This window comes from Sceloporus occidentalis, unplaced genomic scaffold, assembly GCF_023333645.1.
Source record: "Sceloporus occidentalis isolate IW3139 unplaced genomic scaffold, rSceOcc1.0.p SCAF_124, whole genome shotgun sequence".
Lineage (NCBI taxonomy): Eukaryota > Metazoa > Chordata > Lepidosauria > Squamata > Phrynosomatidae > Sceloporus > Sceloporus occidentalis.
In genome coordinates this window covers 576,380-601,957 of record NW_028317104.1, presented here as the reverse complement: position 1 = coordinate 601,957, position 25,578 = coordinate 576,380, and the positions used below count along the sequence as shown (strand labels likewise).

The 25,578-nt window shown below is 39.7% G+C and overlaps 1 protein-coding gene across 1 annotated transcript; it reads right to left on the bottom strand.

The window, feature by feature from the left end:
* Window positions 1–725: 725 nt before the first annotated feature.
* LOC149282006 (beclin-1) lies at window positions 726–24,316 on the bottom strand. The gene is made up of 11 exons (XM_089498728.1): window positions 24,193–24,316; window positions 23,933–23,997; window positions 23,568–23,626; window positions 7,048–7,138; window positions 6,785–6,921; window positions 6,033–6,227; window positions 2,848–2,994; window positions 2,331–2,480; window positions 2,160–2,220; window positions 1,306–1,448; window positions 726–894 (listed from the first exon to the last, which is right to left on the bottom strand). The coding sequence occupies exons 1-11, from the start codon at window positions 24,311–24,313 to the stop codon at window positions 726–728; spliced, it is 1,338 nt and encodes a 445-aa protein (XP_089354854.1). The 5' UTR covers window positions 24,314–24,316.
* Window positions 24,317–25,578: the final 1,262 nt, after the last annotated feature.

Sequence of the window (25,578 nt, the reverse complement as noted above, 5' to 3'; positions counted from 1 at the left end):
ATTCTACGCTTTCTTGATAAAATATGATTGGTTTATAGAACTCTTAGTTTTTACAGTTGGTGATGGAAGTTATCAGTTACCTACAGGTCCTGAAAGCTACTACAGGAGAGTAGCTTTCAAGTTCTTTCAGGTCTCTTGTTTAGGCGTATTATACAAAATCCACGTGAAAAGAATCTCCCTTAAATACACATACACATCGCTTCAGATAGCAGTTTAGATTATTTCATTCCAGGGCAAAGTTATTTTGATTAGTCACTGGTGGTATAGTGAAGTGTGGATTGCAATCATCCTCGCCCTGGACTGTAATGATCTAAGCTGCTTTCCAATGTGATGCGCATTTAAGGGAGATGCTTCTCACTTTTATCATATATAATATGCCTGAAGAAGAGGAGACTGAGAGGTGTTGAAAGCTTGCATTCTAAATATACTCGATTAGCCAATAAAGGAATCAATTTGACTCAACTTGTCTACTGTGTTTCTATGGGTAACATGGTACCAATTCTCACCTATTGGCCTTAGGAAATATTGTCTTAGACACACGAATGTTTGCTATAGCAGAGATAGGATGTTAACCAAGCTGCCGAACACAGTAGCAAGGCACAGACAGAAAAAAGCTAACTATACTATCACAGTCACAAAAGTGCTCTCTGTACTTCCTCATTTTGACAAACATCAGACATGACTAAATTGAGCATCTTTTGATCAGTTGCTCCCATAAAATGTAATCATTTGTTATAGAACTGCGAAGAAACCCAAGCCAGACCCCACTTAAGATTGGTTAGCATGAATTTTAGGGCCTTGGTCCACTGTTCCTCAGAGTTAAACTGTGTCTTAATGGAGTAGGATCCACCACTGCCGCCTGTATCTTCAATTTTCCCCTTCTCTACGTCCATCCTATGGTTATAGAGGATGTGAGTAAGAATACATAATGACTTGAAGAAAAGTAGATTGACAATACCCTATAATCACACACTAATATCCTTTCAAAACCATGATGGTGACTAACATTTAAACCAAGGTTACAATTCCCAGGTAATCTTACTAAGGCACGGCAATATATTTTTTTTTGGGGGGGGGGGGGGTTGGCAGGCCCAAAATAACTTCTTTGCTAATGCTGCAGACACAAAATACCCTCATGTAGACCATTAGCCACATGTGCAATATTTCTAATATATAACTAGATAGTATATTTTTGTCTGAACTGAATTATGAATAAAGTACTCAACAAAAAGATTTACACAAAAAAAATAAAAAAAAAATATATATATATATATATATCTATATCTGGCACGGCGATTTACCAACCTGTATGGTAGACAGAAATCAGTGTCTCGCTTCTCCACTTTTTCTTTAAACTGCTGAACACAATCCAGGAAAGCCACCATTGCATGATCAAATTTATTATCCCAGAAAAATCTCAGCCCTCCAGAACAGTAAAGTGGTAGTTCCTTGAAGAGAAATACATGGTTTCAAAAGCTGTAAAAGGATTCATTTTCTACAATATTTGATGGTCCATAGCTATTCCCAGTTAATGCACCAGTTAATGTACATCGTTAATGTACATGGTCCCTGTAATGGTATGGTGAGGTAGGACCCCAGATGGCGGAGTGGGCCAGGCCAAACAGGAACCAGAAAGTCAGAGAACCAACCGGGTCAGACAGGTAATCAGGATAAGCCAAATCAGAATCCAGAGACGAGGCCAACAAGCCGAATCAATACCAGACGAACAGGAATCAGGAGCCGAATCAGGAGACAGGAACGAGGTCAACAAGCCAAGTCAAACCGGAGCAGTCAGTAACAATCTAATGCGCAAGCAAATAGCAAAAATACACCAACCAAGGATGACCCAGAAGAGGAAGTCCAGGTTTAAATAGGGACAGGAGGAGGTGTGTCCTGCATTAAGGAGGTCACCCGAGGTTATAAGAACACGTTACAGATGTAACGTGTAATATTATGTTTTGACCACACGGTGGCGCTACCTGTGAAGACGCCGACCGGGTAGCGGTGGTACTCGCTGCCCGGGAAGCCGGCCGAGGAGGAAGCGTTGCGGGACCGGCCACGGCGCGGGACCGGAGAGGCAGGTAAGTCCTTACAGCCCCCCTCATATCTTACCACTAACAAATTTTGGGCTACTGTTACTTTCCAAAACAAAATTTTACCTTAGACTTATCTGTAAGGGACTCCAAGTATGAATGATTTCCAAATGGAACTAAGCGATACCTGTCACCAAAACAAATAGTGTTAATTGTGGAGGGGAAACATATCTTGGTTTCCTCTGAAAATGATTTGTGTCTCCATTCATGCATAGTAAGTATAGATATGAAGTTCACCTCTGAAAATCCAGCCCTATTTTATTAGCCAGTGCATGCAAGAGTAAAACAGTCTGTCCCCAAGCTGCATTTATTTCATTCCATTCCACAGGGACACTGGGAAGCCTGCCGAGGCGGAAATTGTTGATGGTGCCAAACTGCCCGCTGTGCCTATTAGAAGGAAATATAATTTTTTAATTATTTACAAAAAATACAGAACGTATGCTCTAACACACATCTTTGCATTTGGTTGTTTAACAGCTGCAGGCTCAATTAAATAACTTTTGCTTTTAGTCTCTTAGTTGTTGTACAATGCATATTAAAAATTGCAGGCAATTTTTGTTCTGTTACATACATCCATTTAAATACTTTGCTATGTCGCACATGAAAAATTGTGATGACATAACTATTTTTTAATAAACCATTAGTTAGTGCTCTGGAATTTAAAACAACCTATAAGTCCAGTATTGCACATAATAAAATTCATGAATAAATCAATGAAGATTAAATTATCTGTGGTCATAAACCCATAATTTACCAGATGTGGAAGGTGGCATTAAAGACGTTGGTCTTCTTTAACTTATCCAGCTGGCTCTGAGCATATGCCATCTGATTCTCCACGCTGACTCTCTCATCATCTAGTTCCAATTGCTGGCGCTTAAACTCACTATACTCTTTCTGGTACCTTCCATGGATAGGGGGAAAAAAATTAACAAAAACAAAAGTGTATACTGGAGTTAGAAATAAGCTCCACTATCCTGTAAATAACCAGGGCTAGGTAAATTTTATAGAAGGAGTGACAACACATAGGTTACTTAATAATCTACTTAAAAATATTAGCTAGTATTCAAGTTTTTATTAATTTTGAAATTTGATTTCCTTAAGATTTATAGCCTGCTTAAAAGAACATGTATGTTTTTATTCATTAATAAGTGAAATTTGTACTTCATACTTTTTATCCTACCAGTCAAAAAGGTGGCGCAACAATAGTGCCACCCAATGACTGGCAAGGAATAAGACGTTAAACGTAAGAATTACCTTGGTGTTATGCAAATGAAAGTGATGGGATTAACCCCGTAAGGACCCAGCTGTATTTTATTTTTTTGTACCTTTTGTGACCAAGGCTGTTTTAACACTTGTCAAGCCAACCTATTAGCATTCTATGAAGAAGTTAGTATAAATATAGACCTGGGGGTGTCTGTAGATGTGATTTATCTGGACTTTGCTAAGGCATTTGATACGGTTCCACATAAAAGGATACTCTATAAATTAACAGAAATAGTCTTAGGGGCAAATGTCTGTATGTGGATCAGAAATTGGCTAAAGTATAGAATGCAGAGGGTTGTTGTGAATGGATGTTTCTCAGCCTGTACGCAGGTATTAAGTGAAGGTTAGGTAGAAGGGTTGAACTTGAGGGACTTAGGTCTTTTTTCAACCTTATTAACTATGTAACTACGTAACATTTGCGGTGCTCATGTTTAGCTGCATTTTTCTCCTCTCCCATTTGGTGTACCCACACAAGATATATATATATACCGTATTGGCTCGGATATAGGCCGCCCCCGTATATAGGCCGCACCCTAAAAGTTTGGTGCTTTTTTAAAGAAAAAGTTTTTTTCTTTAAAAAAGCACCAAAAAAACATGCTGCCACTCTGTCCTCCCTCCACGAGATATGCTACCACTGTCCTCCCGCCCCGAGATATGCTGCCACTGTCCTCCTCCCCCCCCGAGAAATGCTGCCACTGTCCTCCTCCCTGCCCGAGATATGCTGCCACTGTCCTCCCTCCCCGAGATATGCTACCACTGTCCTCCTCCCTGCCCGAGATATGCTACCACTGTCCTCCTCCCTGCCCGAGATATGCTTCCACTGTCCTCCTCACTTACCGGAGCAGACTCCCGGGTGTCTTGCGGGGCCGGCGGGGGACATCTACGCAATACGCGTATACAACTTCCGGTGCCGGCACTGGAAGTTGTATACGCGTATTGCGTAGATGTCCCCCGCCGGCCCCGCAAGACACCCGGGAGTCTGCTCCGGTAAGTCGGGGGGGGGGGGGTAAGAGGTAAAACTTTTACTCATCCATAAAGCTAATAAAAAAAGCTGCTAAATAGATTCTACTATTTGTCCTGAGTTTGGAAATATTCAATGTTTTTTTGCTTTTTTCTACAAGTTATTGGGCAATAAGTACAAGTAGCGTTTTGCTATTTCAAAACCATTTTTTTTCCAAATCTGGTCGTTCTACCTCATGTGCTAGTTAGAACAGCTAATTCAATTTACCCCATCAAAGAAAATTAGACACCCCAAGGTATTTCAAATGTTGGTATTTTAATCCTTTCCATGCACAAATTCACTACCCATTGTCAAACTTTGGGGTAGTAATTTATTTTGTGTTTATCACACAAATTGTACATGTCACTGTTAAACAACACCCCAATATGTGTTCAGCAACATCTCCCGAGTACAGTGATGCCCTCCATGCATGGGTTTGTTGGGTTGTTTGGGAGGTAAATTGCCACATTTTAGAAGTGCACATTTGTAACTTGGAGCTTTGACATTTGGTCTTTCTGCTGGCCAGTCCAGTTTACTCCATCAAATCATATATATGTTTGAAAACTAGACGCACCAGGCTTTTCAAATGTTGGTATTTTAACCCTTTCCAAGCACTAATTTTACCACCAGCTTTTGTCAAAATTTGTGGTGGTATTTTTTGTACCCCCCCCCACACACATTGTATTTTAGGTATAAATCCTGGTATAAATCAGTCAAACAACACCCCAATATGTGTTCAGCAACATCTCGACTACAGTGATAACACTCATGCATGTCTGGTTGTTTGGGGGCTAAAAGGCCATATTTGGGAAGCATGCTTTCCCCCCCCCATTTTGGTCAGTATGTGCCTATGCCCTATCTTTGAAGCCGGCCACTGCAATTTACTTGATTAAATCACCCCTTGGGTATTTGAAATTCTAGTGTTTTAACTCTTTCCATGTCAGGATTTTTTGGAAGATAATTTAGCTAATTTTAGCCCTTGCTCACAATAATAAACATATTTATTAAAAAAATAATAAAATAAAAATAAATATAAAATATTATTTTTTTACTAATCATATTGTGATTAGAAAGCTGGGCTCCATTGAGTTCCATGGTTGAATGCAGTACCTGACGTTGATCGCCTCCTAGTCTTTTAAAAGATAGTGTTAACCCCCCGGGGGAGGCGCCAGACATAGCCCCTGCTGCTGATCTCGGTGTTGCTGAATGCCTCGACATCGAGGCATTCAGCAACACCATTTAAGCAAAGAAAGCGATTATAAGCTTGTTTAATGCCATGACGTGCTACATCATTGGTCGTTGACTGACCGTTTGTGTCTGGCACGTCATTGGTCGTTGAGGGGTTAAATAACCACAGAAAGCATTGACTGTGCAAAAACCACATCATCCACTTTTAAAGCCTCCAAACTATAATACCAGGAGAAGCATGAATGCAATGCCAGGTTGCTACTTTCCAGATCTGTTAGTTGATGACCAATTGATCCATCTACTCAGCCGATTTTGCCTTATGTAGACTTGGGCCTTAATCAGTCCTTGGTCTTGTCTTAGATTCAAGATACTACAGACATGAGGCATTGTGATGCGTGTGACATAGTGAAAACCAAAAACGTACTGTGTGATCACAGCTTGTTTATGGTGAAGGGTTACTAACTTGACTATACATTAAGACAACATACTGAGCCTCCTCCTGCTCCAGTCTGTCTCCTTCTTCTCTGACATGCTGTATTTCTTGAGCCACACGTTCACGGTTTCGCTCTACTTCCTCTAACTCTTCTATAAGGCGTTCCTCATCTTCAACCAGCTCGTTCAGTTTTACTTCCAGCTTTTCCTGATCATTTTCATTCATTTTTTCCAAGATCTCCAGGCAGCGTCTGGCAATAAATCATTGAACATTGGAGTTGATGGCATCAACGACAAATTACAAATAAAAAAAAAAGGTATGAGGACACCCCTAGTAATTATTGATTTTTTGTGATTCAGTCACGCTTATTGTTAACAGGTGTATTGTACATAGGCATCTCATCTCAATAGACAAACATTTTAAATTTTTAAATGTGAGGTAGATTCTGTAGCATCAATTAATAGAGTTCCAAACTGCCCCTGGAAGCAACACCTGCATAAACACTGTGCATTGGGAGCAAAGAACCTCTGAGGTCCTGAAAGATTATGTAACTTTATATCTTTTTCTATATTGCTCCAATAAAAGTTAATAACTTTTGCTAAAATCTCAATTTATCTATTTTTCTTATGGATATGAATTGTAGACAAAAATATCTAATGTCAGTCTTAATAATGCTTCTGTCCTACTTGATTGAGCAGGGCCCTCCTTACTGGTTTCTGTAAGGCAAATTGTTATATACTACTTATGTCCTGTGTACCTATTGCACAGTGCTGTATAATATGATGGTACTATATAAAATAATAATACTTGTAGGTTTGACATTCATTTTCTGTAATGTTCAGCTGCGTGTCCAGCTGGTCTAAAAGTGTGTCAGTACACTCTTCACATAGAGGGTGGTCCACATCAGTATGCCCTGACATGATGTCAAACAGATCTCCAGTCACCTGAAACAGAAGGAATAATCATGTATTACACAAATTTAACTAACTGTATCTATAACATGATACTTATAATGAAATTCACTAGGTTTTACACTTATGACACATGAAGAAGAAGCAAATACTTATTACCTTAAGTCTTCTGCTCAGGTTCTCCATGGTACCTCCATCGGAAGCTTCTCCTATCAATGTAAAGCTATTTGCACTTTCTGTAGACATCATCCTGAGACAGAGAAAGAGACAGAGAGAGGAAGTCATTGAAACCATTACCAAAGACCAATTACTAAATTTGTCTTATCCATAATGAATATGAACAAGGGTCCATGCCAATAAGATTAGGGGAGGAATAGAATCATTCATATCCCCACTTGTATCTAAACATGTGAATGTTTGTTTAAAATTTTGCTTATGATCAAAATTGAAATTGCAGGTGTGCAATGCAACATGATTGAAATGATCAGTAGTGTAATTAACAGGGATTACTAACATAGGTGAAGACATAGTGATATAAAGAAATAGAAAAGTAAAAATTAATTCATACTCTGATACAATAATACACACATATATGTTTTTGTACCATGCACTAAATGACCAGAGCAGTTTTTGTGCTTTATTTAAATTTAAGACTGATTGCCATTAACTTATTTAATGCACCCACACACATTTTTTTTTCCAGCACAAGTAGGACTTTCTTTTGAAATTATATATATATATATATATATATATATATATATATATATATATTATATATATATATATAGTAAGGTTTGCGGTGTTGGAGCACGGCGCAGAAAGACACCAGGTGAAGCAGTAGACACGAAACCAGTAGATAATGCAACAGCAATTGGTTTATTCACGGAAGCAAAAGGAATAGGCAAAAAGCAGTATCGTAAAGCAATCCGTGGTCAGGGGTAGAGAGAATCAGCAAAGTCTGTATAATCAAGCCAAGGTCAAGGTCAAAGTCAAAGTCCGTAGAATCCAAAAAACAAGCGTCCAGCAATAAGGTAAAGGGATATAGCAGGTAACTAGAACCATCAAGTAATGAATGTACAGGGCTGCAGGTTTAAATAGCCCGCCAAAGACTGACTCCTCCCATAAACCCTTCTTCCCCTATATGCCATATTAAATGTCACCTTTGTCCCGCCTCCTTGCGTCACTGGACCGCAGGACACGCCTCCCCGCCGTCACTCCCCTTCTGGTGTCCGCCCTATACGGCAGGCGCCGTAACAGAGGCCAGGGATGCGGCCTATCCTTCGTGGATGCGGTCCGCAACCGCATGGTCCGCGGATGAAGACGCCGGCGTCCAGAGAGGTCCCCGCCAGGCGAGGACACACGCGGACGGCGGGGGTTAACGGTAAGTTCCTGACATATATATATATATATATATATATATACCGTATTGGCTCGAATATAGGCCGCACTTTTTTCCCCCACTTTAAGTCTTTAAAGTGGGGGTGCGGCCTATATTCGGGGTCTAGCGCCCGACGCCGGGCAGGCAGCGGGGTTAGGATACAGATCCCCGGCAGCGGACCTGCATCCTACTCCCCGATACAAGCTGTATACGCGTATTGCGTAGATGTCCCCCGCCGGCCCCGCAAGACACCCGGGAGTCTGCTCCGGTAAGTCGGGGGGGGGGGGCAGAGGAGGACAGTGGCAGCATATCTCGGGGGGGGGCAGTGGTAGCATATCTCGGGGAGGGAGGAGGACAGTGGCAGCATATCTCGGGGGGGGGGACAGTGGTAGCATATCTCGGGGGGGGGAGGACAGTTGTAGCATATCTCGGGGGGGGAGGACAGTGGCAGCATATCTCGGGGGGGGAGGAGGACAGTGGTAGCATATCTCGGGGAGGGATGACAGTGGCAGCATATCTCGGGGGGGGGGGGACAGAGTGGCAGCATGTTTTTTTGGTGCTTTTTTAAAGAAAAAAAAAAGCTCTTTAAAAAAGCACCAAACTTTTAGGGTGCGGCCTATATACGGGGGCGGCCTATATCCGAGCCAATACGGTATATATATATATATATATATATATATATATATATATATATATATATACACACACACACACATATACACATACATTATATATACACTGCTCAAAATAACAAAGGGAACACTAAGATTACACATCCTAGATCTGAATGAATTAACTAATCGTATGACATACTTCCGTCTTTACATAGTTGAATGTGCCGACAACAAAAATCACACAAAAATTCTCAATGGAAATCACATTTATCAACCCATGGAGGTCTGGATATGGAGTCACACTCAAAATCAAAATGGAAAACCACACTACAGGCTGATTCAACTTTGATGTAATGTCCTTAAAACAAGTCACAATGAGGCTCAGTAGTGTGTGTGGCCTCCACGTGCCCGTATGACCTCCCTACAACGCCTGAGCATGCTCCTGATGAGGTTGCGGATGGTCTCCTGAGGGATGTCCTCCCAGACCTGGACTTAAGCATCCGCCAACTCCTGGACAGTCTGTGGTGCAACGTGGCGTTGGTGGATGGAGCGAAACATGATGTCCCAGATGTGCTCAATCGGATTCAGGTCTGGGGAACGGGCGGGCCAGTCCACAGCATCAATGCCTTCCTCTTGCCTAAGGATCTCATCTCGGTACCTAATGGCAGTCAGGCTACCTCTGGCAAGCACATGGAGGGCTGTGCGGCCCCCCAAAGAAATGCCACCCCACACCATTACTGACCCACCGCCAAACCGGTCTGCTGGAGGATGTTGCAGGCAGCAGAACATTCTCCACGGCGTCTCCAGACTCTGTCACGTCTGTCAAATGTGCTCAGTGTGAACCTGCTTTCATCTGGGAAGAGCACAGGACACCAATCCTGGTGTTCTCTGGAAATGCCAAACGTCCTGCACAGTGTTGGACTGTAAGCACAACCCCCACCTGTGGACGTTGGGCCCTCATAGAGTCTGTTTCTGACCGTTTGAGTGGACACATGCACATTTGTGGCCTGCTGGAGGTCATTTTGCAGGGCTCTGGCAGAGCTCCTCCTGCTCCTCCTTGCACAAAGGCGGAGGTAGGGGTCCTGCTGCTGGGTTGTTGCCCTCCTACGGCCTCCTGATGTACTGGCCTGTCTCCTGGTAGCGCCTCCATGCTCTGGACACTAAGCTGACAGACACAGCAAACCTTCTTGCCACAGCTCGCATTGATGTGCCATCCTGGAAGAGCTGCACTACCTGAGCCACTTGTGTGGGTTGTAGACTCCGTCTCATGCTACCACTAGAGTAAAAGCACCGCCAGCATTCAAAAGTGACCAAGACATCAGCCAGGAAGCATAGGAACTGAGAAGTGGTCTGTGGTCACCACCTGCAGAACCACTCCTTTATCGGGGGTGTCTTGCTAATTGCCTATAATTTCCACTTGTTGTCTGTTCCATTTGCACAACAGCATGTGAAATTGATTGTCCATGAGTGGACAGTGTGATTTCACAGATGTGCGATTGACTTCGAGTTACATTGTGTTGTTTAAGTGTTCCCTTTATTTTTTTGAGCAGTGTATATATTATATATATATATATATATATATATATATATATATATATATATATATATACATATATACATACACACACACACACACACACACACATACATATACCGTATTGGCTCAGATATAGGCCGCCCTCGTATATAGGCCGCACCCTAAAAGTTTGGTGCTTTTTTAAAGAAAAAGTTTTTTTCTTTAAAAAAGCACCAAAAAAACAACATGCTGCCACTCTGTCCTCTCCCCCCCCCGAGATATGCTGCCACTCTGTCCTCCCCCCCCCCCCGAGATACGCTGCCACTCTGTCCTCCTCCCCGACTTACCAGAGCAGACTCCCAGGTGTCTTGCGGGGCCGAAGGGGGACATCTATGCAAATTGCGTATACAACTCCCGGTGCCGGCACTCAAGACACTCGGGAGTCTGCTCTGGTAAGTCCCCGGGAGGGGGCGTTCACCGGCGATGCGCTTAGACAACCTCTCGTGCCGGTACTTCCCTCGTGGAAAGTGCTGGCAGGGGAGGCTGTCTGAGCGTATCAGAGAGTAGGATACAGGTCCCCTGCACCGCTGCGGGGGATCTGTATCCTAACCCCCGAATATAGGCCGCACCCCCACTTTAAAGACTTAAAGTGGGGGGGAAAAGTGCAGCCTATATGCGGGCTAATACGGTATATACATACATATATTATATATATACACATATACACACACACACACACAGTGGGGCAAAAAAGTATTTAGTCAGCCACCAATTGTGCAAGTTCTCCCACTTAAAAAGATGAGAGAGGCCTGTAATTTTTCACCATAGGTACACTTCAACTATGAGAGACAGAATGGGGGGGAAAGAATACAGGAAATCACATTGTAGGATTTTTAAAGAATTGATTTGCAAATTATGGCAATGACAGAGGTCAAACGTTTTCTGTAAGTCTTCACAAGGTTTTCACACACTGTTGCTGGTATTTTGGACCATTCCTCCATGCAGATCTCCTCTAGAGCAGTGATGTTTTGGGGCTGTCGCTGGGCAACATGGACTTTCAACTCCCTCCAAAGGTTTTCTATGGGGTTGAGATCTGGAGACTGGCTAGGACACTCCAGGACCTTGAAATGCTTCTTACGAAGCCACTCCTTCGTTGCCCGGGCGGTGTGAATGCCCTTATTGATGGAAGGAGGTTTTCACTCACAATCTCACGATACATGGCCCCATTCATTTTTTCCTTTACACGGATCAGTCGTCCTGGTCCCTTTGCAGAAAAACAGCCCCAAAGCATGATGTTTCCACCCCCATGCTTCACCGTAGGTATGGTGTTCTTTGGATGCAACTCAGCATTCTTTCTCGACGAGTTGAGTTTCTACCAAAAAGTTCTACCTTGGTTTCATCTGACCATATGACCATATGACATTCAGACGGGCCCGGACATGTACTGGCTTAAGCAGGGGGACACGTCTGGCACTGCATGATTTGAGTAGCTGGCGGCGTAGTGTGTTAATGATGGTAGCCTTTGTAACCTTGGCCCCAGCTCTCTGCAGGTCATTCACTAGGTTCCCCCGTGTGGTTCTGGGATTTTTGCTCACCGTTCTTGTGATCATTTTGACACCACGGGGTGAGATCTTGCGTGGAGCCCCAGATCGAGGGAGATTATCAGTGGTCCTGTATGTCTTCCATTTTCGAATAATTGCTCCCACAGTTGATTTCTTCATACCAAGCTGCTTGCCTGTTGCAGATTCAGTCTTCCCAGCCTGGTGCAGGTCTACAATTTTGTTTCTGGTGTCCTTCGACAGCTCTTTGGTCTTGGCCATAGTGGGGTTTGGAGTGTGACTGTTTGAGGTTGTGGACAGGTGTCTTTTATACTGATAACAAGTTCAAACAGGTGCCATTAATAGAGGTAACGAGTGGAGGACAGAGGAGGCTCTTAAAGAAGATGTTACAGGTCTCTGAGAGCCAGATATCTTGCATGTTTGTAGGTGACCAAATACTTATTTTACCGAGGAATTTACCAATTAATTCATTAGAAATCCTACAATGTGATTTCCTGTATTCCTTCCCCACATTCTGTCTCTCATAGTTGAAGTGTACCTATGGTGAAAATTACAGGCCTCTCATATTTTTAAGTGGGAGAACTTTCACAATTGGTGGCTGACTAAATACTTTTTTGCCCCACTGTATATATAAACCATTATATAATATGAAAAATATCTAAAAATGTGAGGAAAGTTGGGGGGGGATATTTTCACAGTTTCATCTATAAAAACTATATATAAAAAAGTATATTTAGGTATTTATCCTGTTTTTGGACACATAGGGTTAAATATGAATGACGCGCATCTTCTAAACAAAGATTCTATTTAAATGTGGTATGTTGGGCCCCAAAAGAAAAACTGCTAAACAGTATATCTTTTTTTCAAAGTTGACATCCCAAAGTATTCTACTAAGGCATTTTAACACCTTTGATTTAACCATTTTAGTGCCAGTCTGTCCTAAACATTGCAGTAAAATGCTCATTTGCACTTAATTATCACTTACAATAATTAAAAAATAAGCTTGAGGAAATAATAATGAATTTATCATTTAACAATGCAGTGGCAGCATACTAAATTTTTTTAGCACTTTATATTTGTTTATTTGCACCTAATTATTATTTATAATAATGTATTTATTGGATGAAAAAACTTATTATTATTGACTAATTAACTCCATTAATAATGAGAGTGTCATATAATAATGACACCCTAGTATCATTTAGCACCTTGCTTTTTCGCACTTAATATTACTTATAATAATGTATCTATTTAATTTATATTTTTTAGCTTTACTAATTTATTGATTATTATTTTTATTAACTATATTGGTTAAAATTGAACTTATTATATTTTAATGAAAATAGAAGTGTATTAATTAATATACTAAGATATAATTACATCATATTAGTATATTGCACATAAATCTTGCTTAATTAATATTATTTATATATTCATTTGGTTAAATTACACTTAAGATTTTTGCTTACTTATTATTACCCTATCCATTAATTATTATGGTCAAAGGAATATACCATATTTAAAGAAGTAGTAGTATACTAATTTGTTAATATGATAAATTTAAATTACATTAAGCGGGTCTATCGGTGCCTAGACATTATTTTAAATATATAAATTTTTTTTTTTTTTTTTTTATATCTTAAAGGTCTCCTTAATGTCGGCACCTACGCATGAACTCGCCCAATCTAATGATGGGGCAAAGGACGCATGAAAGATTTTCATGTGTAAATTGTATAAATGCTCTGTTTTTTGTTGTCTTTGTATGTTTTGACAGTAAATCAAAGTTGAGGAGGGAGGAAGAGGGCCTAATATTATTTAATATTTATGACACAAACTTGTTTCTATTAATTGCCAAGGTTTAAATTCCCCATACAAAAGAGGTTTCTTATACGATATGTTAATTAGAGAACAAATAGACATATGTTTTGCGCAAGAAACACATTGGAAAAAAGAAGTTTCCCACCATTGGACTTATAAGAAATACCCTGTTATTACTCACTCCAGTTTAAGTGGGGAAAAAAAGAGGAGTTGCAATCTTGATAAACAAAAATATTAAGTTTGAACAGATATATACGGAATCTGACCATGAAGCTAGATACATTATTCTCCTTTGTAAATTGAATGACGTGACCTACACTTTAGTTAATATATATGCACCAAATATCTCTACAGTTAGATTTTTGGATAAAACTTTTGAGAAAGTCCATGCTATTTCAAAAGGTTTCTTAGTAATTGGAGGAGATATGAATTGTATATTAGACGTTAAATTGGATAAGAGTTTTATGCATGGTACATATCCAAATTTAAAGTTGAAATCCTTAGCTAATTCATTTTCTCTGTGTCTTGCTCGGAATAATTTGTTCGATATCTGGAGAACGTATAATCCATCTGTGAAGGAGTTTACGCATTATTCTGTTAGGCATCACTCGCATTCCAGAATTGATATGTTTTTTTCAGACAACAAATCTTTAGAAATCTATGAGTCGCCTACTATAGGAAATTTGACTTGGTCCGATCACGCACCTATCTTTATAAAAATTAAAAACAATGAAGAGTTTAAAATAAAATCTAATTGGAGGCTTAATGAATCCCTTCTGCTTTCACGTGACTTCAAGGAACAACTTAGGAATTTGGCCAAAAACTTTATTGAGACCAACGATAATGGTACAGTCTCGCTTGCTACTCTATGGTGCGCTTTTAAATGCACCATGCGGGGCTATCTTATAAAACAGGGAGCATATATAAAGAAAATGAAAGGCGCGACTCTAACAGATTTATATATTAAGCTGGCACAATTAGAAGCTAGTAATAAAATAAGACCTTCAAACCTCTTATATACAGATATAAAAGAAACAATGTAAGATTAAAGAGAGACTAATGGAGAATATCAATAAAAACCTTTTATTCCTTAAACAGGATTGGTATTACAGTAGTAATAGGGCCAGTAAGAACTTAACTAAAAAAATTAAAAATAAGTTAGCTAAAAGTAGAATTAATAAGATCGTATAATGATAAAACCTATTTATCCCCAAAATTAATTGGAGAAGCTTTCAAAGAATACTATAGCACATTATATAATTTACCTATAGTTAATAAGGATAAAATATAGATAAGTTCATTTCTTAATGATTTAAATTTACCTAAATTATCTAAAGAAAAGTTGGAAAACTTAAATCTGCCTATCCAACTCTCTGAGATAAATACTATAATAAGGAATCTACCTAAGTCCAAGGCTCCCGGCCCAGATGGATTTTCAGCTCCTTTTTATCAACTATTGGATCCTATATTATCTCCATTATTACTGAAAGTATTTAGAGAAATTCCTTTAGGGAAAGAGTTTCCGTTGGAAATGTTACAGACCGCAATAACTCCTATCCCAAAGACTGGGAAAGATTTGAGTAAGGTTTCAAATTACCGCCCTATTTCTCTTTTAAATCTTGACATTAAAATATTTTCAAAAATTTTAGCTAACAGATTAGCTGCTGTTATGCAGGACTTGATCCATTCAGACCAAACGGGCTTTATACTGGGTAGGAGTGGTGAAGATAACACCCGCAGGATATTAAATCTTATACATGAAATACACTTTAATAATACGCCGGCAGTCTTCTTAGCCTTAGATGCGGAGAAGGCTTTTGACCGGGTGAGTTGGCCTTTTTTGGAAGAAACTTTAAAAATGTTTGGCCTGAATGGACAATTTTTGGATAATATTATGGCACTGTATGAAAATCTGCAAGCAAAGATCTCAGGTTCAAATTTAAATTCGACTATTTTTCCTATCAATAATGGGACAAGACAAGGATGCCCTCTAGCTCCATTACTGTATGCCCCTTCTATTGAACCCCTTGCGACGATAATACGTCGGTCGGATAAAATCTCTGGAATAACAACAGGCCCATATGAACACAAAATCTCTTTATATGCAGATGATATTCTCCTCACCTTATCTTTACCTGAAATATCACTCTCAGAGACATTGGAAAGTATTAAGGAATTTGCAGTATACTCTAATTATAAATTGAATTTAGACAAATCTCAGATCATTGACTTTAATATGGATTGCTCTAGATTTGAAGAAATTAAAAGTAACTTTGCTTTTTTATGGGAACAAAACCACATTGACTACCTAGGCATTAAGATATATCAGAACCTTAGAGATACTGTAATTAATAACTATACTATTCTTCTGGAAACTCTTAGAAATCAACTTACACAATGGAAAGGCTTAGAAATATCATGGTTAGGTAGATTAAACACATTAAAGTCGTATGTCCTTCCAAAATTAATCTACTTATTTAGAGTTATTCCTTTAGCAGTTCCAATAAGAATTTTAAATCAATTTGAACAATTATTTTACTCATTCGTATGGCTGGGTAAAAAACCGAGGATTTCACGAATCATACTTACCAAAAGACTCTCACAGATCGGTCTTAATTTCCCCAATTTACGTACTCTCCATCAAATTTGCCTCTTTGGTCATTTTTTGGCATGGGATACAAAACGAGAACTGAATCTTCCATGGTATAGATACGAGAGGTGGAAGTGCCATAATCTAGATCCATATTATTTCTACTGGTTTAATATAAAGGGAATAAATGATTTAGAGATTGTTAACCCTATCGTTTCGAATATTCTGACCAACATGATTAGCTTTAAGAAAAAATTTGGTATAACTGAGTCTTCTTCGATACTTACTCCTCTAATAGTCTTGCAAAATTTGATAAAAGATATTGATTTAAGACTCTGGTTTTCACAAGGAGCGGCTACATTAGAGGACATCTGGTCTTCTACGGGCTTAGCTTCCTTTAAAGAACTACAAATTAAATATTCTCTTTCTTAAGTAAAGAAATTTTCCCATATTTAAGGATTAGAAATTTTATTAAACATAATCCGGTCAGACCTCTGACAAATCTGGATAGGTTTTTGAACAGACATCATAAAAGAAATACAACTATGCAAATAATTAAATTGCTTGAACAAGAATCTACTCCAGATAAACCTAATACTATTTTAAAATGGGAAACTGATTTGGGAATTTCCTATCCACCTGATATTTGGGCCGCAGCCTGGATTAATACAAGAAAGGCGATACATTGTATAAATTTGCATGAACAATTTTTTAAACTCCTTCACAGATGGTATTACGTTCCGACATCTATACATAAAATGTATGGATCCACTTCTAACAAATGTTGGAGATGTAAACTAGAATTAGGATCCATGCTACATATCTGGTGGGAATGTGACAAACTCTCCAATATGAAACTTAAAGTTGTTGAATTATTTAGGAACCTATTTGGGTTCGACTTAATATTGTACCCTCAAACTTTTTTATTTCATATCGACATATCTTTGCAAAATAAATCAAATCGATATTTGGCCATTAACATTCTGGCCGCTATCAAAATTTGTATGGCAAGAAATTGGAAAATGGAACAAATACCGTCATGGTCTCAAGTAATTACTCAGGTAAATTATCAATATGATATGGAAAAACAATTTTACAGGATATATAGTAATATCCATAATTATGAGGTAATCTGGCTTCCATGGCAAAATATGATCTCGGAGACCGATTTAATATAATTGAGACTCCTTTTTCTCTCTCTTTTCTTCTTTTTCTTTTTTACCTTGGCAAACTATTATTACTATTAGTAAATTAACGATATTCTCCCTTCCTCCCTCCCGCAGTTCTGCTTATAATATTAGATTATGATAATCTCAATTTGCTGTCATCTGTATGTATGTTGGATATTTTATTCTGTAAAATTTTACTCTCGAGACATAGTAATGGAAGATCCTGTCTTGTTATATGTTTGTAATGGTCAAACTTTATATGTAATAAAATCTTTAAAAAAAAAAAATTCATTTTTAACAAACCCATTCTATCCAAACACAGCATTTCTGTAATGTTTTTCCCTGGGTACTAAAAATTACAAAACTTGTGATTTGTATTCAGAAAACCCATATACATGGGTAGGGTATGGCTCTTTGGCACTGCAGGTTCAAAATTGGAGCATTACTGTTTTCAAACGTGGAATTGTGACAGTTTGCTGGGTCCACATCACATTTGAGACACAAAAACTAAACTAGACAGCTTTTCCAAAACCAGTGCCTTCCAATATAAAGGAAAACATTTTTTTCACATCCACTTTGCAGTTTGACCATTATTTAGTGGATATGTGAAAGAACAAAATAGGTCTTGATTTCGGTTCCGTATCCCCCCCCACCCACCTCCGGGGCGTACAGCAATACCCCACATGCATAGATAAGTCATGTTCCTCACATATTGTGGAGTCACAACTGTAACATGCACATTTCAATTTTTAAACTTTTTTTTTTTAATACGAATAGATCACTTGTAAGCGACAAGTTTAGGCCACAGACATTGATCAGGGAGACAGATCAATAATCAGTGACTTAAAATGTCACTGACAAATGATCAAGTAATAATTGTTTTTTTTTTTTTATTATTATTAGTAGTAGTAATGTGTGTGTGTGTGTGTGTGTGTGTGTCCCATTATTACCTTAGATGACCCTTCTCTCTTTCTAGGGCAGACCCAGGGGATTCCATAATGCTCAGATCACTCCTATTGGCCAGGAGTGATCTGATCATCAGCCCACTTTTTTAACTGCAAAAATGACAGCAATTGACCTCAAAGCACTCTTAACTTTCAGGTCAGTGCTGGTTTTTTTTTTTTTTAAGAAACTCTTTCAATGCTGATGCTCAAATATTAATCCTGCATTGAAGCGGTTAACACTTAACGATTGCTCTTAATGGAGCAATTGGGCAGCAGGGGAGGGTTGGTCTCCACATGAAGAAACCTTTCTCCCTGTCCCTGAAGCTGCCTCTGGCCGGTAAACCAGCGATTGCAGGGAGGAGTCTCTGATCAAGTGTAGGAGTGATCAAAGGGCTTGTTGGGGTTTTTTTTTGCTAGTCTTCCTGGCAGACCAGCAGAGCCCCGTACAAAAACAGGTATTAACTCCTAAAAATTGACTGCGGCATTAAAGGGGTGAACGCTGCACTCGAGGAGAGTGTCACAGAACTGCTGAGCACACTTGAGCATGGCGTACCTGGTACGTCACCAGACGTGAGGGGGTTAAAGAATGCTCATCCTCCAAAATGGATACGTTAATAAAAAAAAATATTTTGTTTTAATACTTTTTATTTTCATTTTTTATTTTTTTTGATATTTACACTACTGGACTAACATGGCTAGCCCTATATATATTATATATACTGTGAGAGAAAGCATGGGATAATAATGGAGGGAGTGCATGCATATATATATATATATATATATATATATATATATATATATATATATATATATCCCCTTATATATTTTGCAGGGTGGTTACCCTCAGTAGTTTTTTTTTTTTTTTTAACCAGCCCCAGGGAGAAGTTTGGAATTATTGCTTCCATGTTAATTGTGAATTTTGGGTCCCTCCACAGTTTATGAGCAGCAAAGGAACAGCAGGTGGGAATCAAGTATGGAGATTCCAGCATACTCTCATCAGTACCTGTTTTCACTAATTAATGGGAGAGGCAGTTAAATAGCTTCTGGATCTGAGCAGAGAGTGATCATTTGGCTCCCTGAGAGAGAGGGAGAGAGCTGCTATATTATTCATTGCTGCTATTACATGTAGCCTGGTTTTGTTGGTAACAGATAATCCGTCCAACCGCAGTTAGGTTGGAGAACTTTGTTTAGTTAGCGCTCATAAGAGCAAGGATTTTGTTTTTGATTTGTTTTGTTGTACCTGTCTTAAAAAATAAAAACAGGCACCAGCCCTTTTATTGAACCCTCCTTGTGTCTGAGCTGTCTCTGCAACACACACACACACACACATACCAAAAGTATATCATTTTAACTATACTTTTCTCCTGTTTTCACCTAACCATCACACCTATATGAGCCTGTAGTTAATCACATTCCAAAACCATGACCCCGTGTGGCTTTAGCAGCCTCCACCATATTTTGGAGTGTGTCTGTGGGGATTTGTGCCCATTCAGCCAAAAGAGCATTTGTCAGGTCAGGGCACTGATGTTAGGTGAGAAGGCCTGACAATTCCCATTCATCCCAAAGATATTCAATGGGGTTAATTTCCAGGCTCATTACAGTCCACTCGAGTTCCTCCACACCAAGCTTGTCAAACCTGGCCTTTATGGACCTTGTTTTGTGCATAGGGGCACAGTCCAGCTGGAACATAAAATGGCTCTTTCCAAACTGGTGCCACAAACTTGGATGTTTGTCTAAATATATTTGTATGCTGTAGCATAAACATTACTTCCTTCCTTCACTGGAACTAACAGGCCTAGCCCTAATCCTCAGACCACTGATGTTGCTACAGAGTTCCAAACTGCCTCTGGAAGTGAGTGATGCTACAGAGGCGACTTTTACAAGCCATCCAAGTTAAATAAGCAGCCCCCCTACGTGAGTGTGCATCATCTAGCACTTTGTGGCTGAGCTGGCTAATTATTCCACTTACAGTGTACTGGGACAGATCTAGCATGACAGACATTTAACATTGACTTACCAAAGGTGGCATACTAGGACAGTGCTATGTTTTGTCTACCGTCAATGTTTGTTAATGGAGATGCCATGCCTATGTGCTTGATTTTATCCATCTGTTAGCAATGAGTGTTGGCTGAAACACATAACCAATTGATTAGGAGGGGTATCCATTTAACTTTTGGTCATGTAGTTTATATACAGATAGTGGCAAACTTCTATTTATCCGAGGTCCGATAAGTCATGGTCTTGGCAATAAGGCTCAGGGACATCAAATTGTAACTTTATTTACAAGTGAACAAAATAAAATGTGTTTTAAAAAATAAAAGCCTAGTTCCCAACTGGAGCCCTCTCTGGCCTATATTTTCTTGGCCCAGACTAACCAGCCTAAATGTGTACTATCTTAATCAGCCCTGCCAGTATAACGCTAAGAGCAGGGGACCTTCATTTCTCCTCAACAATCTCTCAGATTATGGGGCTGGTTGCACAATACTGCTCAATCAACAAAAGTGCTCCATGATTTATTCCAGCCTGTTGCAGGATGAGATTTATATGCAATCAATTGTCTGAATGCAGTTAAACAACCTAGCTTAAGCACGTAGCATGAATTCCAGGCTCTGACCCACAGAAACACGTGTCGCATTCAGGTGTCTGGCTACACCCCAAGCGGGGCCGGCCGAAGACTTAACGCCGCCTGGGGGGGGGGGGGGGCGGCATTATCTACCCCCCCACCACCGGTACTTACCCTTAAACAGTCCTGCGGCGAGTCTCCCTGTGCTGCCACGGTGCCGGCGTGTAATGCTGAGCGCCGGAAATTCACGTCACTTCCGGCGCTCTGCATCACAAGCCGGCACAGAGACCGAACAGGGAAACTCGCCGCAGAGAAGAGAGAGAGGGGCGCCGAGCGGGTAAGCGAAAACCACTCGGTGCCCCTCTCTCTCTCCTCCGCTTCAAAAAAAAAAACCAAAAAAAAAAACCGCTTGGGGCGGCAAAGTGCCGCCCCTTCTGAAGTGCCGCCTGGGGCAATTGCCCCAGTCGGCTCCATTGTAGGGCCGGCCCTGACCCCAAGTTTTCTCAGCACTCAGAAACCATATAGGTTGAATTTGGATGTAAAATAGGTTTTTCATGAAGACCAGGCAGCATCTATGATTCTTGGACTGAGAATAAAGGCCTTAAATAGGACTTATGTAGGTTTATTGTTCATCCCAACTTCTGTAGATGGTTCATAGTTGTCCAAATATGGCTGATTAGATGGTATTTCCCATTCTAACCACTCATCTAAATGAGGGACTATCCTTATACAAGCTTCTTAAGGCTACCTCTCCCTCTAAAAAGAGCTTGGTGAATATACATAGGGCTGACACAAAAGGGAGAGGCTGAAACACAAAATCCTAAAAAAAAAAAAAAATTCTGCATCTGTAGGGATTGCAACTAACACATACTTCCCAGAGACTCCTTTAGGATTGGAACATGCAGGATTGCATCCCGACTATGCAGTGTGGCTAGATAGCCTCCCTGGATGAGAATCTCCAACTTGGACTTTAAGGGCTCCTTTTTTTTTAGCAAATTATGTTGTTGCCTTTGGGACCACAAATAAGAAAGAATATATTACTCCCTCAAAAACAGAGACTGGGTTCAAAACCTCCTTATAAATACATTCATGAATCATCATATAAACCCAAGGAGAACACACCATGCGAGTTATTCACTCATGATAAAAACTACTCATAGGTTGACCTCCCGAGAACCAAGGACTTCAATGATCTCGATAGAGTGGGAGCTCATTTAAAGGCTAACACGGTAGAGTGGTAGTGAGGCAAAGCAACCGGCAGAAAGCCAGATACCTGCAGATAGTAGATGTACAAGGTAGGTACACTAAACAGGTAGTCCCAGTATACCAGGCTTTGTACAGCCGGCAGGTATCCAGGAACACAGGATAGGAAGTAAGTCACAGCCAGTTAGTGGGTAGTCAGATATAGCCAAAGTCGGTACACAGTAGGTAGTCAGGGATAGCCAAGTAAAGTACACAAAGCAGGTCAGTGGGATACAAATGCAGAAGCGGGTTTCTTTTAGGTAGTAATATTTATGAGCTAAAGCTCCTTCAAACAGTGTCTACAACTCATTTCCAAAAAGGTATTTTCTGCAAAGGGAACTTCACACGTAACGTTTAGGAGTATTATCTCTGGCCCATTAGTTTAACCACAGAGCTCTTCTAGGCACAACAGAAAAAGCCGCAACTCTGGAAGCCATTCAAACTGACTCAATAGCCGTGTTGCACAAGAAACTGTCAACAAAGGTTATTTTCTCCTTTGTATCTGCAGCAAAATCATCTTTTTAACCGATACAAAGAGTGAAGCAGCTGCAATTCCAGGTTTTAATATAGCCATAGTTGCCTCAAAAGCCAATATAAGGAATCAGAGAAGTGAGATGTATACTCCAATGGCATAATTTACTTTTATTTAGCCCTAGCCACTGGAGTTGTAATCTTTGGTGCAGCACGAAACTCGGATACTTTACCTGCAAAGGGAAATGATCAAGTCGCCCTTGTGAAAACCATAAGCTCGATCTCTGAATTTTTCCACGGTTTCTAAAGTGAGGTGTTAAAAAGAGCTTCATAACCCGCAAAAGCTTTTTCTATCTGATCTGATTCTTGTAAATAGAAGTTTCTAACCTTCCATCTCCAGGGCTGCTTTAAGTACCCCAATCAGCTTATTAACCTGTTTCACAGGAAACAAGAAAGCTTTTTCTAATAGTTGTCCTTCCTCAGAAGAAGGCAGGCAGTAAACAACAAACATAAATCCAGTTCAAACAGCCCCTAGCAATAAAAAGCAACAAATCTCCTGCACGGTGGGAGCCCACCCTGACAAATTTCAGTGTCTACAGTGCTTCAGAGTAATTTTTAAGGGGTTTTGTAACTTCATGCCCTAGCTGGATAGGCAAAGTGCTCTCTCCTGTGCGCTACAGAAAATTAAATACACAAAGAATATACTCACATTCAATCATTAGCAGACAATATATTGAAATAAACCCAAAAGAATATACATTTGGTCAGTAACCTGCAAATAATTTTTGTCCTCAGTACAAACATCACAGATGTACCTAACAGGTGGGATAAGTCTTCGGGATACTCCATCTAGCTTGCTCTCGACAAATGTTTCCTTAAAAGAAATTAAAAAAAAAAAAAAAAATCAATAAAAGTAAAAACACAAGAGGTTTGGTGTCTCCGGCATTGAATTACATTTATTTTTAATACTACATACACAATGATTCATTGCCATTTATAATAATCTTGCATATTGGAAGCGGATAAACATATTTAAACCTAGTTGAACTATTACAATTTAGAAATATACATATCTCATAAGATGGAAAATAATAAAAAGGTTCTACATAGAATATATTGGGTTTTTTTCAAAAGGAGACGCTAAATAAAATTTATGAAATGAAGATGGTTACATACTCACTTCTATATGAGTGTCCTCTTCCTGTATGTCTCTAGGTTTCACTGCTGCAGTGGTCACCAATGGAGCTGTAATAAGACATTTTGTTTGGTACTGGTAGGATACAGTAATTATAGACACTTTACCTGACTAAAACTTCCATTAAAGTGGCTCTGACACAAAAAACAAAACACTTTTCTTAACCTGCAAGTGAACTAGAATGCATCATCGCTCCCTACATTTTTGACCTGAATTGCATGTATGATATAATGCTATTATTTTACCTGTAAGCTCCATAACTGTAACCTTATCCAAGATTTTGAAGGAGGTATCAAGCTTTAGAGGTTGACTGCATCGCTGACACACAAAGCTAACCTGCATTGTGGATGATTTAGAAGTCTCCATATCCTTCAAAAACAAAAAAAATATAAAATTTCTTTATAATTATATATATATATATATATATATATATATATATATATATATATATATATATATATATATATATATATATATATATATATATATATATATATATATATATATATACATACACACACATACATACATACACACAGAAACATACACACCGATTTGGATAACAAATATGTAAAACTTCTTGGATATGAAAACAAGGTTGTGTCTCATTTACGTTTAAGCTCTCCCTCAACCAGTTCCAACCTCCCCATGCGCAGCTTGGCGCCCCAACACATTCTTCACGACATTTGAACCTCTATTCTTGAAGTTCTTGAGGATCCGATTAGTGCTTTCTTTTAGGTGCAATCTTAGTAGCTGCAATATCTTTGCCTGTGATGCCCTTTTTGTTCAAAGCTATGACGACAGCATGTGTTTCTTTACAGGTAACCATGGTTAACAGAGGAAGAATTAAGTATATCTGTCAAGTTCCGTATTTGCTCGATTATAAGACGACCCTGATTATAAGACGACCCCCCAAAATCTGAATATTAATTTAGGAAAAAAAGAAAAAGCCTGTGACATTAAGGGAGTTAAAAGGCATTGTATAGAGCACTCTGCCTCCAGCAATGCCTTATTATCCTATATGCCACTCTGGCATTTAGGGGGTTAAAAGGCATATTATGGGGCAGAGTGGCATATAGGGAGGTATAAGGCATTTCAGGAGGCAGAGTGCTCTATCAAATGCCCCCTTAACGCCACTCTGCCTCCTGAAATGCCTTATACCTCCCTATATGCCACTCTGCCCCATAATATGCCTTTTAACCCCCTAAGTGCCAGAGTGGCATATAGGGGTATAAGGCATTCCAGAAATGCCCTATGCCCCCACTTAACACACACACGCGCACACACACACACACACCGGTGCTTCCAATTTCCTGCTGTATTGCCGGGGCAGCGGGTTGACGTCTCCTTCCGCTGCAGCCGGAAGGAGGTGGAGTTGGCAGCGGGAGTTTGTCTGCGTCGGTCGCGCATACCTTCCCCGGCTGTCAGATATCAGAGTTCCCCGCACCGGTGCGGGGAACCCTGATCTCTGACAGTCGGGGAAGGTATCTGCGACGGACAGACCTCGTCTTATAATCGAGCAAACACGGTATATCTGTCAGGTCCTGTATTGCAGATACATATAACAGATGTGTCGTGAAAAGTGCAGGTGTCACAAAGCGCTCACTGACCTCCAAATCAGGATAATAAAT